Source organism: Gossypium hirsutum, chromosome A01 (assembly GCF_007990345.1).
Source record: "Gossypium hirsutum isolate 1008001.06 chromosome A01, Gossypium_hirsutum_v2.1, whole genome shotgun sequence".
Taxonomy (NCBI): Eukaryota; Viridiplantae; Streptophyta; class Magnoliopsida; order Malvales; family Malvaceae; genus Gossypium; species Gossypium hirsutum.
In genome coordinates, this window is record NC_053424.1 from 1478846 (window position 1) to 1496634 (window position 17789).

General features: G+C 31.4%; 1 protein-coding gene across 1 annotated transcript; it reads right to left on the reverse strand.

Annotated features, from left to right (window-relative positions):
- Window positions 1-6718: 6718 nt before the first annotated feature.
- Window positions 6719-17572, reverse strand: LOC107928911 (vacuolar sorting protein 18). Its single transcript, XM_016860202.2, has 23 exons — window positions 17210-17572; window positions 16482-16694; window positions 16243-16382; window positions 15721-15816; window positions 15213-15280; window positions 14867-14968; window positions 14477-14621; window positions 14072-14215; window positions 13862-13981; window positions 13646-13702; window positions 13422-13481; window positions 12554-12661; window positions 11784-11926; window positions 11027-11105; window positions 10506-10568; window positions 10170-10300; window positions 9974-10079; window positions 9489-9677; window positions 8458-8685; window positions 8041-8196; window positions 7540-7701; window positions 7263-7379; window positions 6719-7166 (listed from the first exon to the last, which is right to left on the reverse strand). The coding sequence occupies exons 1-23, from the start codon at window positions 17370-17372 to the stop codon at window positions 6993-6995; spliced, it is 2964 nt and encodes a 987-aa protein (XP_016715691.2). The 5' UTR covers window positions 17373-17572; the 3' UTR covers window positions 6719-6992.
- Between the last annotated feature and the right edge of the window lie 217 nt (window positions 17573-17789).

The following is a 17789-nucleotide window of genomic DNA, read 5'->3' on the forward strand; positions in this document are numbered from 1 at the left end:
CAAAAATCATTCATCATATAGCTGGATGATGCTATTGCTACTTAATTTACTTTTTATATATACTAAGCATAAAAAAAACTACATGAATTTACTTCTAAAATACAATCCAAAAAAAAAAAGGTAGCATTATCTATAGATTTGAAGCCCATAATTTTGTCTCCTTGCTATATATTAATTATTAAAATTTTAGTAGTTATCTTCTCCAAGCAATCCGCAACGTTGTTTTATTTTCTTGGAACATGTCGAGGTCTAACTTGCTAGCCCTTCACAAGTAAAGAGTGCATGAGTCGTATCTTTGAAATGCTATTATCCACTATGTAACTATTGCTAATAGTTTCACTTCAACTTGTCTAAACATTTCCTTCTATGCAATAGAAACCCCCTTATAGATTGCCTTGTCTCGGTTTGAAAAACTCTCGATTTATCAACTATCATTGCAAAACCAAGTAACCAATCTCTAACTTGATTTCGAAACACTTCCCCTATTGCAACATATGATTTTTTTAGAAGAGAAGTCGCCGTCAAAGTTAATTATCGGGTATGTTATATACCTTTATTCAATTTTTTTTGATAAAAATGTAAAATTTTTGTTGTTTGATTTACCGAATGTAAAAATTTATTTAATAATGTGTTTTATTAAGTTGTTATAAATATAATATTTCAAATAGGCAATAAACTAAATGTTAATTTTACTCGACTTATAATTATAAATAAAAAATACATTTGAAATGTGGTTTGAAAGATAAATCAAAGAATTAAAGTTGTTATTATTTTGTTTGGGTCTAAATTGTTGTATGGGCATTGTTGTCATAGGAGGACGTGAGTTCGAGTACGCTGAAGCGTATTATCCTCCTATTTATAGGTTGAGAAGGAGTTACTGGTAGTTTTAGACATTATATATAATAATAAAAAACATAAATAATCAGAATCTAAAATGAGATTATTCAAATTTATTTATTTTTTAAAAATAATAATACTTTAAACAATAAAACAGATAAAAAAACTAGTTCCACTCACCATAGGCATAGCTATGAAAGAGTGTTCAACTAATTGAACTTACATAAAATAAAATAAAAATGATGAAAATTGCAAGTTGTGAAGATGTGGACCTAACATGAATGATGTTGAAATGTTGAGGTTAATAAGTAAAGAATGGAGATTGGTGGGAGCCATGGGCCACAAATGGCAATTTCAAGACAATTAAAATAAAAGTTACATATGGTGGACTTAAAAGGCTTGAGAAAAATTGGATCATGAAAGGAACATTTCACCTTTTTTATTCATGTATTATCTTAATTGGTTGCTTATAATTTATATAATGTTTGTATGAAAATTACATTCATAAGGACTGGGCTTTTGCTTTGATTTTTATTTCAATCACATCATCTATAGTTTATTTTTAATTATTTAATAATATTTTAATAATTTTTTTCATGTATACATAATTTTAATTTTTTTTACTTAAATTTCATATCCATAACCCTAAACTTTAAACTCCAAACTCTAATCTTAAACCTCGAATATAATTTAAGGTTTATGGATTGAAATTAATGATTCTGAGTTTAGGATTTTAAATTTAAAATAAAAATTATTAAAATTATATATTAATAATATAAAAAAATACTAAAATATCATTAAATAATTAAAATTAGACTATAAATGATGTGATGGGATGATGCATAAGATAATTTCTCGATACTATTCTCTCAATTATATAAAAAGAATATCATTATCCTACTAAAATACCCTTTTTTAGGGACCCACCATGACCAAAAATTTCAATGAAATATTTTGGCAAAAGAAAGTGATAGGAAAAATGAATTGATTAAAATCTGATTAAGATTAATAAGATAATAGATTGGGTATCTGGGAAAATAAAAAACTAATCGCATGTCCTTTTAACTTAATTATATATAATTGCACACCTAAACACTTACAGCTTTTAATAAAATATTTATTTAAAAATCTTTCATTTAATTATATTTAAAGAAAACCAAAAAAAAAAAAAAAAGATAGAGAGGGGTACAATAATTGAGTGGGGGGAGAGTGGGGGACAGGAAGATCACGTGACACCCTTACCATGTCACGAGGAGAGAGCAACACGTGTTGATTTTAGTCCACAGTCTTGTAATAAAAGGACAACAATACCCCCCAAGACAAAATAGGGAAAAAAATAAAAATTAATGTTAAGTGGGACCCGCATTAAATAGGAAAGTGGAAAATTACAAGATTGGCTTATTGGCTGAGTATTATCGGCTATCAATGTTTGGGATTCAGATAAGCACGCCATCTGTTTCTTTCTTTTTATTTTTTATTTATTTTTTTATTTTTTTTTGGGACCTTATCATTGTCTCCCGATATCTCGTGATAAAATAAATAAACTACAATAATTAAAACCTACTTTCCAAGAAGGTGGAAACTTTCATTAATTAATGATTATTTTTTTAAAAATTTTAATATTTAAATTTATCGATTGAATATTAGCTTGATTGACATGTGCATTGTTATCAATATACGAAGACGTAAATTTGAGTGTGCTAAAGCGCATTATTCTCCTATTTATGGGTCGAGAAGGGGTTATAGATAATTTTAGGTATCGTGTTAAAAAACTTTTAATATTTAAATTTTTGTTAAATTATATATTTTTAATAATCTCATTATAGATTCTGGTCATATCTGACATTTTTAACACGATGCCTAGAATTACGCATAGTCTCTCCTTAACTCATAAATAGGAGGATAATGCACTTTAACGCACTTGAATGTGGATCTTCTTGCATTAACACCAATACTCATGCCAATCAATCTAATACTCAATTGACATTAAATTACATTTTTTAGATGAAAAAGTTGATTAAATTGTTAAAATTTTAATTTTGTTAATGTGACAATTTATATGTGTTTATATTGTTGATGTTGATAAATTTTTTTTTTTTGAAATTTTTATTAATTTTTATGAAGTATACACTGATTACCACATGAACTATCACATTCTTATTGTTAAATTTTCAAAAGTAAAGAAAAATAAATTGACTAACTTTTGAATGTTGAGGTCCAAAATGATCTTAAAAAAAAAAAACCAAAGTAATAAAAGAATTAAACATTAAAAAGTAAATTTGAGATTGTACCTTAATTAATTTATAAAAATATTTTAAAAAATAAAAAAATTAAGATACTTTCAGTACATATATACTATTAATATTTTAAAAGTTAAAATATGTTATAAGTCTTTATATTCGTTGTATATATGAAATTTAATCTCTATATTTTTATTTCTAAAAAATAAAAATTTCTATTTTTAAATTCTAAATTCAAGTTTAATTGTTAACATCATTAAAATTCTTTTTAAAATTTATTAGCTTAACACTTTGGAACAAAAATACTTCTCTAATAACTAAAAAAATGACATTGTAATGAACATAAATTTAACAAAAAAATTTAATGAGATTAACATTTGGGCTTGCAATTTTAAATCTGAATAGTTGAGAAACTAAATTCATTGAAATAAAAGTAAATGATTAACTTCCAAAGGTACGAAAAATGCAGGGACTTAAACCGTATTTTAACCAAAGAAATTAAGCCATTCATGTTTAAATAGATGAATATACTTGGTAAGTCCCTCTATTATAAGGATTGAATCAAATTAATTACTCTATTATTAAATGGATCAATTTAACCTTTATACTTATTAAAATAATCAAATAAGTCCAAATTTGAACAGAGCTCACACTCATTGTTTAAAAAATGTGATTTATTATTAACATAGTTAATATTATGAAATCTTTTATGTAGGGTTAAACTGTAAATGAAAAATAATAATTTTTATGCCATTTTAACCTTCAATTTTAACTCTATTACAATTTAGTCCTATTTTATTTTTTTTAATAGCATAGTGATTAAATTGATGATTTATTACTACAGGGACTAATTTGATCATGCCCTTATAATAAAAGGACTTGAGAAGTACTTTTGCCTATTTAATTAGAATTAATTTCCCAAGACATTCTCAAACTATGACTTTCTTTCTAATTTGATCCTCAAACTATCAAAGTTATATCAATTAGATCATTCCACTAGTAAAATAATTAATTTAATCTTTAAGTGACACGTCAGATCTTATGTGCCATAATTTAAAATGAAAATTTAAAAAAATGAATGTAGTCAAAATAGATGTACTGAAAATCTTGGTTTTGAAGTTCTCAAAGCTATTGCAGAAGTTTTATCGTTCACACACCTTTTTTTATTTATTTTAGTTTTACTTTAATTTTAGCTTTTACTGTTAAAACTTATGCACCGACGTTTTACTTTAAACTTGACATTTGAAATTATATCATATAAGATTAAATGTGTTATTTAATAGTTCAATTAACGGTTTTAATAACAAAAGAACCTAATTGATATAAACTCGATAATTTGGTATATAATTAGAACGTTTTTTGAAGTTTAGGAACTAATTTAAAATCCATAGCTTGAGGGTGTTTGGTGTTATTACCCCGTTTAATTAAGATAAGGCGAGAGATAATCAGGTTGTGAACCGCGTGAAGGAGTTTATTTTATTTTTATCGTGATAAAATCTCGTTTGGACATTAGCAATGATAAAAACCACTTTTTAAAAAATAAAAAATAAAAACCGCTATCCGGTTTTATAAAACCACTTTTCCTTTAGTCTTCTATAAATAAAGACCCCGTTTAATTAAGATAAGGCGAGAGATAATCAGGTTGTGAACCGCGTGAAGGAGTTTATTTTATTTTTATCGTGATAAAATCTCGTTTGGACATTAGCAATGATAAAAACCACTTTTTAAAAAATAAAAAATAAAAACCGCTATCCGGTTTTATAAAACCACTTTTCCTTTAGTCTTCTATAAATAAAGACCCCGTTTCATAGCTGCCTTCCTTCATCCATTTCTTCTTTTTTAGAAACAGCATATAAAAAGCTTATTAAAGGGAAAAAAAACACCGATCCAATGAGTTACCTGAACCGGGTTTGGATGGCGACGAGCATGGCGATGGTACAAGGTCACGGTGAAAACCAAGGTCAAAACTGGAAATCAGGCATCAAGTTTCTCCAAAGGGGCCAAAGGAGGCCCTTCGACGGAGAATCTTCGAATCTCCGGCCGATTTCCGGTTCTGATCTAACCGGCGTGGTCGGGAACCGTGACGGCCAAGCCGATGAGTCGATCCGTCGAGTCATGTATCTTAATTGTTGGGGTCAAGGATGAGGATTTTGACTTGTTCTTCGGCTTTTTTTTTTCGATTTCGCAACCCTAAAAAAACGGAAATTTGGACTGACGGGTGTCTGGGAGAGATGTAAATAAAAAAAGGAGAAATTTCGAGTTCTAGGGTTTTGAGAATCAGTGGAAATTATGAAATCGAATTGGGGAAAAAAGCACTGTAATTAATTTTTTTAAGATCAATTTCTGTAAATATGATTATCTAATTGTCATTTAAATAAGTTTATAGTGTGTTTGTTTTCAAGATTCAGTCAGTGTAGGTTAAATCTACCGCAATCAGAGAGGGCAGCTTAAGTTAATCGATTTGCATGGTTCATCAATTTCTACTTTTTTTTTAAAAAAATTCGGAAATTACAATTTAAATCGAATATAATCTTTTAAGTTTTAAATAAAAAGTAAATTTAATTTTTTAACTAGTAAATTTAATTATTATCCCACATGAAATAGATCAAATATATTATTCAAATGGATTTTTTTTGGGGGGGGGGTTAATTATTTCTTTAAAATAAAGTGAATTTTAAAAAAAATGAGAACTATGATAATTAAAATGATATATTTGATCATTGCAAATTCAGTTTTTTTTAGAAAAAAATTGGAACAGGAAGAAAAAGATTAAGATTATTAAGATTAATTAATTTAAAAATTAGATATTTATTCTTTTAATTAAAAAAAATATAATAAAAAATTTAAAGATAAGTATTTTTCAATCAAGAAAAATAAATGTCTAACACCCAAAATAGTTAATCTTAATAACCTTAAATTTTGTTTTCCATTCCAACTCTCCTCTTAGAAAAATTTTAAAATCCTAATACTTACATTACATGAAAAAAAAATAGATATTGATAGTTTTATTTTAATAAAGTAAGATAAATATAAATTTTTAAGAATTAAAACAATTTATTTTAATTTCATTTTAAAATTTCTTACTGAAAATACACTTATCCACTTTTTATGTGTAATATCTATGTAGATCATTGGGCATCGAATTTTATTATATGCAATATATACATAACCTTTACAAATTATTAATAATATTATTACATTTATGATAAATTAATATTGATATTTTTATAATTACATTATCTTTTTCAACTCATTAATGATTTTAAGTAAAAACTAATAATATAAAAAAATATTATAAAGTTTTAATATTTACCACCGAGGATGTACAAACCAATTATCATATAATTTAATTACATTTATAAATGTAGATATTAATTTGCTTTACTTTCTCATGACAACGTGTTAATATTGAAATATTCTATTCATATTATGTTTAATTCAGATTTTAAAAGTGATTTGAGAAAAAAATAATTATTAATATTATTAGGTTTAAATTTTTTTTATGATTTTATTAATAAATTAAGTTTAACATTAATTATGAATTTATATAATTTCATGTTTAATTTATCAAATGAAATCTGAATATTATGTGTCAATTTATTTATAAATATATAAATATATAATATTATAACATAAGAAAATAGCACGAAACACTCAAATTTCATGGTCCATATCAAAGTAACCAACATTGGCTGATTACATTCGCAGAAAAAAAAGGGCCATGGGAAGAAATGCAAACGATGAAACCCAGAAATATGGATAAATTGCATGAATAAGCAACCATTCATCGAAACTCAACCGATGCAGGAAGGTAAAAGAAAATAGAGAGAGAAGACTCACAAAACTCTACGAATAGCCGTAGCGTGGGCTCGTTGCAGATGGACAGGAATGTATCGTTGGACATACATAATCCAATCATACAGGCAAAGAAAAGCTTCTTTGGTTTCCGAGGTTTTGCGGTTTTATCTCCCATGAAGCAACCTGCTGGGCTTCCTCCGGCATGATGAAAGGCAAAGAGATTTCACGAATCATTAACTCGCCACAAAATGGGCATTCACTGGCCACTGCATCATCTAATTGTGATCGGAGCTGCCCACGAACCAAACAGAGATCTCAAATTAGACTACTGAGTTTTGTCTACTAATATGACAATTTGGAACTTTAAACAGGACGGAAGTCATGTACCTTATCGGCAGGGCTGACGCTAGTAATGGCTTCGTTTGTCAAACCGCCATTTGATTCCCTTCGAACTTCGCTACCAAGTAAAGTTAGTTGCTTCTGCAAATCCAGAATATATTCCGCCTGCCACAGATGTTTTACTCTTAAAGGGCTGCCACCATAAATGTCGTAAAAAGTTTGCCAAGGCCAAGAAGAAAGAAACTATCCAGAAATTGTGACCTTTCAGCCAAGATGCAGAACATTAGCATATGAGAACTGAAAGAATGATAGGCAAACAACTTACTTGAGATTCATTGGTGCAACGGGTCACGTGAGCAATCAGGCAGTGGGAGTGGAAAGCATGTCCACATGGAAAGACATAGAAAGGAGCCATTGATCCTACAGCTGTATACCCGCTAGCCATTCTGTAATCCCCGCCAATGGCCAAAATTTTACGCCTACAGACCTGATAATTCAGATGAAGTTGACTAATCATGGGCTATTCAATTCATAGGTTGAGGAATAGGAGTTTTCTGATAATTTATAACATTGCCAACATTAAAATAAATTAAAACATTAGCTAAGATATTGTCAATAAAATTAATATTCACTGGCACCCAAAAATCCGTGCTAGAACTAGATGATAAGGTAAAAGCAAGCAGCCCTCTATATGTGCACACTCTTTTAGAGTTTTCATAAAAGTATGCAGAGTGCCATAGCAGACTGAATCAAGCATGAAAGGTTTAGCTGCATAATCCGTTTAAGATATTGGAATAAATAAATAAACATTACGATGATCAATTACCCCACAATCCTCATCGCGATCAATCACAACATATCTTTGAGCTAATGCACTAATATCATTTCTAATGTTGTCTGCACCATGTGTTGCATCATTCATCTCCTGCTTCAGTTGCTCGATTTGCTTGTTGTAATCGTCCAGTGAGGAGCAAATTGCCTCCTACATACGTGCATTAAATAAAATTTGTTAAATGGCATTAACCCAAATCTGCTAAATCTTGGGTTTCCTGTGGTGTTATTTCAAATTGAGCCCCTTCACATTAACCAATCGGTCTTAGGTTGGATGCTTAACATGGTATTAAACCCTGGGTGTTTATGTTGTTCCTACCTAACCTGCTGTGAGGTGAGAGAAAGAGGTATTTCTAAATGATAGTATCGTCTCTACAAAGAAATAAAGAAAAATCACAAGCCGAAATCCTACCTTGAAGTCATCAATTAAGGCAAAGTCAGGGAAGAATGGCAATATGTCCTCAATCTTTAATAGGCCATCTGTTTCCTTGAGAAAGGCTATTGCCTTTCTTATATTCTCTCTTTTAGTACCCTTTTCCTGCTCAATGACATGCTTGGCAACCATTAACCAAAGCTTCTTCCTCAAGTCTTCATCGTCTTCAACCTTGTCAGCTTCAGCCATTGCTAGCTCGGGATCAATCTAGAGAACCAAAAATAGAATAAATACTAATGTGCTGTAAAATCCGGATAAACTATGTTTGATCAAAGATGCTTCCATTATACATTGTACAGTCAAATGACATGTTTAAGTTGAAAATATTTATTTTAAGGCAAATTATACGATGATAGTTAAACGTGGGTATCCGATGTCCGTCCCATGCAACATGCCTCGAGAAAATCCCAAAATGTATGCAAAGATGGCCATATTGAATAGTCCACTTATTATTATCCTTTATATTACACGCTCCACTCCTTTAAAATTGACAGCAAATCATGCTCAACAAACAGGTTACTTAGAATCCTACAATAGAGAAATCTGAGCTCAGGTTTGCAGGTGATCTTTGCATCAGAAAAGCCATTTCTAACATCGTGAAGCAGCTTCTAGGTATCACGGATTTAAAGACTTTTACATTCAACTAAAAATTTTCCTAAACACAGGTAGACAATTACCTTATTTACCTAAATAACACCAAAAAGAACTTTTCCCACCAAAAAGTTCCCATAGAATGCTTTATAATTCTCCATTTTTATAGTAATAAAAATAAATCCATACCCCCAAAAGTCTAAAGACATGAGTAAGTATAAGGTGGAGAGAGAGTGAGATGCCTAACATGTATTTAAGTATTAATAGGAGCCAATGTCCCTAATTCCCAAATGAATTTATTAGTATGTGCTATATATTTCTAAATCAAACTCTCGAATTAATAACACAAGTTCCAATATAAATGGTATGAGAAAAAATAGTTATCAAGAGGCTCTCAGATGCATTGACAGAAATATTACCTGCAGAGCAAGAGCAACAGCTTCCTCATGCATTGACATCATGCTATATATATGAACACAGGCACGCATTCTTTTTTCTTTGAGGCAGAGGCGCAGTGCATACTTAGGATCATAAAAGAAATCCGGCCCATTCTCTTGCCCTTTTCCATATTTGCATTGTAGGAAACGTAAAAGGGAACTATCATCTTCCTACATAAAATATAAAAGAAAACCACACTATAATAAAGTCGACAAGGCAAACGCATATTCTCAACCTAGAATATCCATGATTGTAAAAAAGCATTTAGATGTACAAAATGGAGCAGATTAGACATACTTTGAAATCATTGTATGTTTGATCTTTCCACAACCACTTAAAAACTAAAGCTCAAGTAGTTAGATGAGGGTCCAAGAAGATTTTTTATTTACTAATATGCCATCTTATGTACACTCCATTGTAAATTTAAAGGAGTAAAGCATTTAAATTCTAAACCAACCAACTTCACCTGCTTAGCATACAAAGAGAGCAACAAGTTGTGGATTCCTGGATCCTCACTATGCAAATTATGAACACAGAATTCCAAGTATTTAATTACTTCATGAGTTTCGTTCCTGCATGTTGCACAAAGTTGCTATGAGAAATCATTCAAGATCAATAAAAGACATGAATGACTAAATAAGCAAATATAGGGAGAGCATTACTTTGCATGAGGTTCACTTGAATAACGCATCATTGCAGGAATAAGTTTCCTTGGATTCAGGTTCTTTGAGGCCATCCAAAACTCCACAGTCTCATAAGCATCAAGAGTAATAAGATCTGGGGCAAACTTGTACTGCAGTGTCCAATACCATGTTTTCAATAAGAATGAAAGAGAAATGAGAGGTCGTATGTTATTACAAAGAGAAAAGAAAAACTAACTGTACAGGATAAAACTGAATGAGGAACTCAGTCACATAAAAAATGAAGAAAATAATACAAGGACCTGCTAACCAACCAGCAGAATGTGATGGAAAGGACATTGGGAACTTGATTTTTACCTGAAGATCTATTGGAACAGCAGGTTTCCGAAGCACTTCCAATGCTTTCTTTGCTTCTCCTTGCTAAAGGAAAAGGAAAAAAAAAAAAAAACAAAGAACAGCTATAAGGTTCAAATAAAGAATAGAACAAGGTAAACAAAATTTAACTAAATATTAATTATAAAAAGTCAAAAAAGGTTAATTCCTTTTAATCTTAATCAATGAATGACTAATATGTTAAATCCTTTCTTCTATTACTTAATAAGCCACAAATAGAAAAGAAAAAAGAATGAAGGAAGTGAGTCAATTATCCATCAGAATGATGAAGAGTAAATAAAAATTTTCCATATCAGAATAATACACCCTATAATAAACTTAAGGCTTGGACAAGCAAACCCAAAAGCATTAAGCTTCCCCTCCCCCATGCCCTTAAAAAATTAAATAAATAAATGGCAGCATAAGGAAAGAGAAATTGTAGATCAAATGAATGAGGAAAACCAGCAGAAAGTTCCGATGACAATAAGAAAAGAATGACCTAAAACCTGAATATAGTAATGAATAACAATTTCATGTTGTTCCTTCAGACTAGCGAAATATACTAGTTCTTCAACTCTTCCATAGCTGCAAAAGGAAATTATTATTGTTGGTAATGCTTCAATACTAAAAGGGTTAGCTGATAAAAGAACTAAGAGACTGCAGCAAGTAAAACAGACATTACTGAGACAATATTGAAGCAAAAGACAGGGCCTTTAGCCCAAACAAAATCATTGAACATTTCAGTTCTAACAACCAGAGTCCAAGAAAAACCTCAAGTCCTGAGAATTTGTTCCTTTTCTTTTGTTCATTTGGCACAATAAATCCTTGCAAACACCTTAATTCTAAGGATTGCAATTCCACTTAAGTAGAACAAAAATTTTTTAAGTTCTCCTGCTTTATGGACTTTATGATATGAAAATGCCTTTTAAGTGGAGAGCACCCGAGAAGTAATCCAATGTTATTGCTGGCCAAATATGGGAATTAAACTTACTTCAGTTGTGCTTTGAAAGATTCAATACTGTTTCATGTTCAGACTAAAAGAATTATTTTTAGTGTCATATTTTCACACAAGATAGACCTTAATTGTTGAATGGAAGCCCAAAAGATAAAACTCTACATCAAAGTTTTGACCTTAAGCTAATGTGACAGATATTTTATCTTCCTATGGTAACACTTTAGACAATTAAATCTATATCCATTAAGATGGAACAAATGTAAAACATAATATTATGAAACCATGAAAGATTAGTTACAGATTCTTACCTCTCTAGAAGTCTCATTGTAGTCACCTCATCCAAAACATCTTTGCAGTCACTAAGGAAAGCACGGAATTCTTTAATGATTGATTGATATTCAGAATTACGATTCACCAAAGCTGTGTCATCTTCTAAAAGAAGCCGATTTATCTAAAATGTTGAAATGCAAAACCAAGCATTAGAGATGACTAGTGATTCATGATTTTCTTGCTTCTAGTGAGAATTTAGTCATCTATAACAATGCACTCCACAAGGAAAGTAATGAACAATATTCATTTCCCAAAAGTAGACGCATTTTCAAACTTGCTTCAAGTTTTTATGCCCATTGCTAACCACGTTCAAGACCAAAAGATAATTGGCTAATACTGTTTTTTGTTAGCTTTAGATATAAATAGAAGAATATGAGGATGGTAAATGACCTAAAGATGGAACAAATTGATAAAATGCAGAAAATGGACTGAAAATGACAAAGATAAAACATTTATGTTGGGCACTTATCTCATGTAGCCTTTATCTATTATCATTCTAGGAATGTTTAAGAAAATAATTCAAAGTCACATCTGACGCAGTAAGAAGTATCATGTTATGTTGAACAACCAAAAAAAAAAAAAAAAAAGAAGAAGTGTCATGTTACAACCTGGCATCTAGACTTCTAACCTGTTGCCAACCACACATTTCAGTTTTATAAAACCACAAGCATATCAAAGGAGGCAAAGAAAGAAACTATGATGATAATTAGTTATGTATCTACTAGTAATGCATGGAAAAAATTGAAACCTTGTCCAGGTACAGTTCTGTGGCCCATGTGGAAATCATTGTTATTTGGCATTTGTCATCCTTTGAAAGATTGTCAAGCTTCCGTAACAAGAAAGTTCTCAAAGCATCCTGCAAGCAGAGCACATATTAGTTTGTCAATGAATGTCAAACACAAACACATGGCAAGTATAATGGAGAATGTTGCCTTGCATATCATATTCATACTGAAAAACTTGAACCTATGGATTCTTTAGTTGGGTTCTGTTTCGTGCATGGGCATGCAGATTCAAGATAATTGTCAATTAAGCAATCAAAAGTGTTATCATATTAAAGAATAAAATCACTCAGCTCAGCAAATTTATACTTCTGCGCTGATAAAAATTCCTGCCTCAGGTTGCAGCAAACATAATATTGTATAATCAAATGTAAAATTAACTTGATTAAATTTCTACAGTGCCCTCACAGATACAGAAAACATAATCAGTTCAAGAACTAAAGAAATAAAGGTAGATTCTAAATTGGTTTCTTCTGAAAAAGAAGGAACAGAATGAGGAAATGGGGTGATCCAATTTATCATGGCTACCAAATAATTTCAATCTTTGAAATGAGATTCATTCATAGGGTAAGATCTGATATTTTCAATTGTTAGAATTCTGTTCTCGAATTAGTCATGAATTTTTCTAGCACAGTGCTAAAGATCTCATAAAAAACTTAAAGCAACTTGCCAAAAAAAGGCTAAGAGAAAAAAGAGAATAAGTATTACTGGCATAAAATCTAAGACTGGGTTCTAAAAAGGCATAAGCCTCAGGCTATTCAAAGAATAGCACACTACTTGAATAAGGGGCAAAATTAAAATAGATAAAAATCAAATTAAAGATCCATCACTTGCCTGTTCGTTGACACTGATAAACTTCAAAGTGATCTCCTCAAATGATAATATATAGTTAATCTGCAAAGCACACATATAAGTTATAAAAATTTCCTTCACATGAAAAACAGAGCAATATGAACACATTTGCTATATGAGGATGTACAAGATTAACGGAGAACTAATCATCTAAGGTGATAAATAAGATACATAAATAAAACAATATGAAGAAAGAGGGAATTCACTTTTGCATAAAAAGATGCTGCCCTGAGGAAGTCCCTGGAGCTGAATGCAGCTTCAGCCTGCATAAAAAGTACCCCCATCATAGACAATTACAATGATAACACTACACAGAAATCTTCAACCTAGGAATAGCAGGTCATTTAAGCTTTGCGTTACAAAACTACATGCCTAACCAAAAGAGCCATTACTTGACAGACAAGATGTAAGCTAGACAGGACCTGAACTAAATATACTTGGTCTCTCTGGAGTGGATCACGAGAATTAGCTAAAGCTGCAGCATACTCTTTCATATCTAGATAGACCTTCCACATATCTCGTCCTTCATCATTGACAGAAACCTAGAAGATGTTTTCAATCCAGAAGACAGAAAATTAGCCTGGTATAGTTTGTTCCAAAACAGAAGATGAAGTTAATTGGGAGATACAAACCTGAAAGATAGAGTTCTGATCGTATGCATAGAACAACCCTGCAGTTGCATCGCTACATAGTCCAATAATTCCTCTTGAACTAGAGTCTGACACCTGATCAAACTGAAGTTCCTCTATAATTTGCTCACTTATTCTGTTTACAACCTATGCAGCATTTAGGAACAAAGGTCACACGATTGTAAAAGCTAAAGGAACAGGGAAAGAAGCAAATTAAACAATCCTAAATAAATACTAACAAATTACAAATCTGATCCCAAGATCCTTCAAAACATAACTTAAAGGGGGCCTTTAGAATGTCTCATACTCATTAGAAAATCTACTACAGGGATAGATGTAACTGAATCCAGAACAATGCCAGACAACATCAGCAGAAAAAATACGAAACAAGTGCTTATAACAACACACCTTAACCTTATTCCCAATAAGAAGCAAAAAGTGAAATTCAGACACTGCCATGGAACTGGGTTTGACTACTTCCGTGCCATTAGACAACTTTGCATAGTCCAGAAGAGCCTTGTTCTCCACAAAGTTCTGATCACCATTTGGAGAACTAAATCAAAACATCCACAATGAACACGTACATTAAAAAAATCATTGGATATAACAAGTTCAAATGCATTATATGATTAGGTGAAATAAAATGAAATGCATCCTACAATATACTCAAAAGCTAGCAGCAACCGAAGTACCAAATATGAACTTAATTTTGGAGAAGGCAGGAATAGAAAATTAATAAATACAAGTGTAAATAGATGGTTGAAAAAAGAAGAGAAAGTTGAGTATTTAAATCTTTACCTATGTTGTGCTCCAAAATTTAGGCTGCCATGATAGATGCCGGCTCCAGACAGCCATGCAAAATGAATGGCTCTTCTTTGCTTGATAAAGAAATGCAGATCACTAAAAGGATAAAATGGCAGCAGTAAAACTTCATATTCAGAAAGCACCATAACTTTAACACACACACACACATTTTAAAAAGGGCAGGTAGTAATTCTAAACCAATAAAAAAAGAAATTATTGTGTTAACCACAAAGAATAAGCTTAACATGCTTTTCAATAAAGTACTGTAAACACAAGATTCTGTTCTATCTTCTGAGGAGATGAAATAATAAAAAAATATCATCATGAAAAAGAAACTTGCCTGTTTGGTATTTCACCAGGAAGTTCCATGAAATGCACAGCACGATTCAAGTAGCTGGCAAAAACAGTCTAGCAACACAAAAATTGATTAAATAAATAAATAAAATATTTCCATGATATATTGCACTAAGCTAGACAGAAGGCTATGCAAAACCGCAAGAGAACCTCAAAGTAAGAAAAAGTTCAGGAAAATAAAAGAAGTTATGAACATTTTTAGGCATTTAAATGAGAAATTATCTAAATAACTGTTTAGGAGAAATATAATTGCAGATAAAAACTAGCTCTCTGATAGCATACTAGGTAGGTAAAAGAAATGGTATATCTTGGGATGAATAGAGTCTTGTTCAACCGATTAATAAACAAATAGAGAGGACAAAAGGGATATCCATCTATAAATAGAAGCAGCAGCAGAATAATGGCAACCACAGGGAAGATATTAACATGTTCCTTTGTAGACAATCACTTTCAAAACTTTAAACAGGAGAAATAGGAATTAGAGCTCAGCTTACTTCTAGTGTTCCAATTCCAGTAAAAGAATAAAGTCTTGTGGGAGTAACAGCCATCACATAATATCTAGATCCGTTGCTCATGATAGCTGTCTCCATCTGTACAAAGCACCAACGTCAGTTTAAGAAGAAAAAAAAAGAGTACAAATGTCAACTTCCCTGACTGTTCCACGAACAAATAATCCCTTCAAAATTATCGAGAGATGAGAACCAATCTTAAGCAGCAACATATTCCAATGAGTTCATCATAAATTGTCTAGCAGGAAATAATACTGCTACCCAAGCCAACAGAAGATTTATGATGCACAGTTACACAGACAAATAAACAGATCATTAGAACTTTGACCATCCAAAGAGACTTTTTTACTATTTTTCTAAATCTTTTAGCTGAAGAAAGATGAGTCTCTTGTTGCTTTCATAAGGTAATGTTCAAGTAGAACATCTATATCAGAACAAAGGTTCTTAAAATGAAAAACCAAGAGGTAATCTAAAGTAATTCCTAGAAGAATGACGCAAAAAGTGTACCTGCAAACCCATGATAGCTTCTGGAAGCTCTGCTAATTCAAATAAAGGCTTTATATACTTTTCCCTCTTGTCCTTCTCATCTACAGAAATTTCATACAGTTGACCATTCTCTGTACCAAGAATGACTTCCCTTGTAGAAGCTGCATCAAAAAAGAAGTTAAAAACACAATAGCATAACCACATCATATGCCCAAAGTTTGCTTTTAAAAAACTAAGCAATGGCCAAAAAACAAAATTACCTTCAGTTATCTGTTGCCTATTCCAGGCAACAGCATTGACAACTAGACCTTTCAGTCTGCTTAATACACGAGGTTTGGTCCACTTTGCATGAGTGTAGAATGTATCAGCACCTCCACTGCCCACCACAGTGGCAACACAATGACTACCGCCAGGATCAACAAAAACTCTATGGATCGATTGTTCCCCAGGTCGACCAGCAGAGAGATCAATATCTAAAATTCCAAATGGTAGAAGAAAATTTACAACATGCATCCATCATATACATGCACCAACAAATCAGTTCTTAACTTCTCACTCGCCATGAATCAATTTGATACCTTAAGCTAAGTTCATTAGAACTAGCCTAGAATTTCAAATTTTAGGCACGGCATAACCAGCAAATCAGTTCTTAACCTCTCATTCGCCATGACTCAATTTGATACCTTAAGCTAAGTTCAATCAGTTCAAGTTCAATTAACTTTAAGCTAATTCAGTTAAAACTAGCCTAGAGTTTCAAAAAATAGGCACTACATAGCCAAGAAATCAGTTCTTAACCTCTCATCCGCCATGATTCAATTTGATACCTCAAGCTAAGTTCAATCAGTTCAACTTCAATTAAAACTAGCTTAGAATTTCAAAAGTAGGCACTGTACTTAGCTGAGAACTAAAAGTTTGTATAATTAAATTCAAATTATTGAGCATTGATCGATAAAAAGAAGCAAAATAAAGCAAAAGGAGGAGGCTATACCATTAGAATCTCCAACACCGAAATCATGTCTAATAATCCAACCTTTACTTGTTCCTATCACAATTACATCATTTCCAGCTGCCATACACGTAATCACGCCGCGGCCTTTCGTCGCATGTCTCTCGAGGAGATCTACTGTGAACACTTCTCTACCTTGATCCATTGTTCACCGTTGCCGTCACCACACTTTCCTCCGCCGTTGATTTTGTCGCCGGCGAACTTGCACTGAAATGCTTGAAAAATTGATTAATTAAGCATAAACATATAGTACCTGAATTGTGTAGAAAAGAGATCATCCGGGTGAAAAGAAAGTGAATGCCCCAAAATCTAATTTCCTTAAAACGAATCGTTTTAGTGAAATCCCGGGTGGAAAAAAAAGGCTCAAGCTGGTAAATAAACCTAATAGATGGATTTCGATCTAATCCGACTTTAGAGTCAGCCGGACTTAACAATAATATTAACATATTTTATATTTATTCAAGTTCGGCTCAATTCAAAATATGGATTTACATTTATAAACAGTAAGTCAAGTACTATTTATTCTTTTTAAAAAATAAAAAATATATTTATATTATTTTTA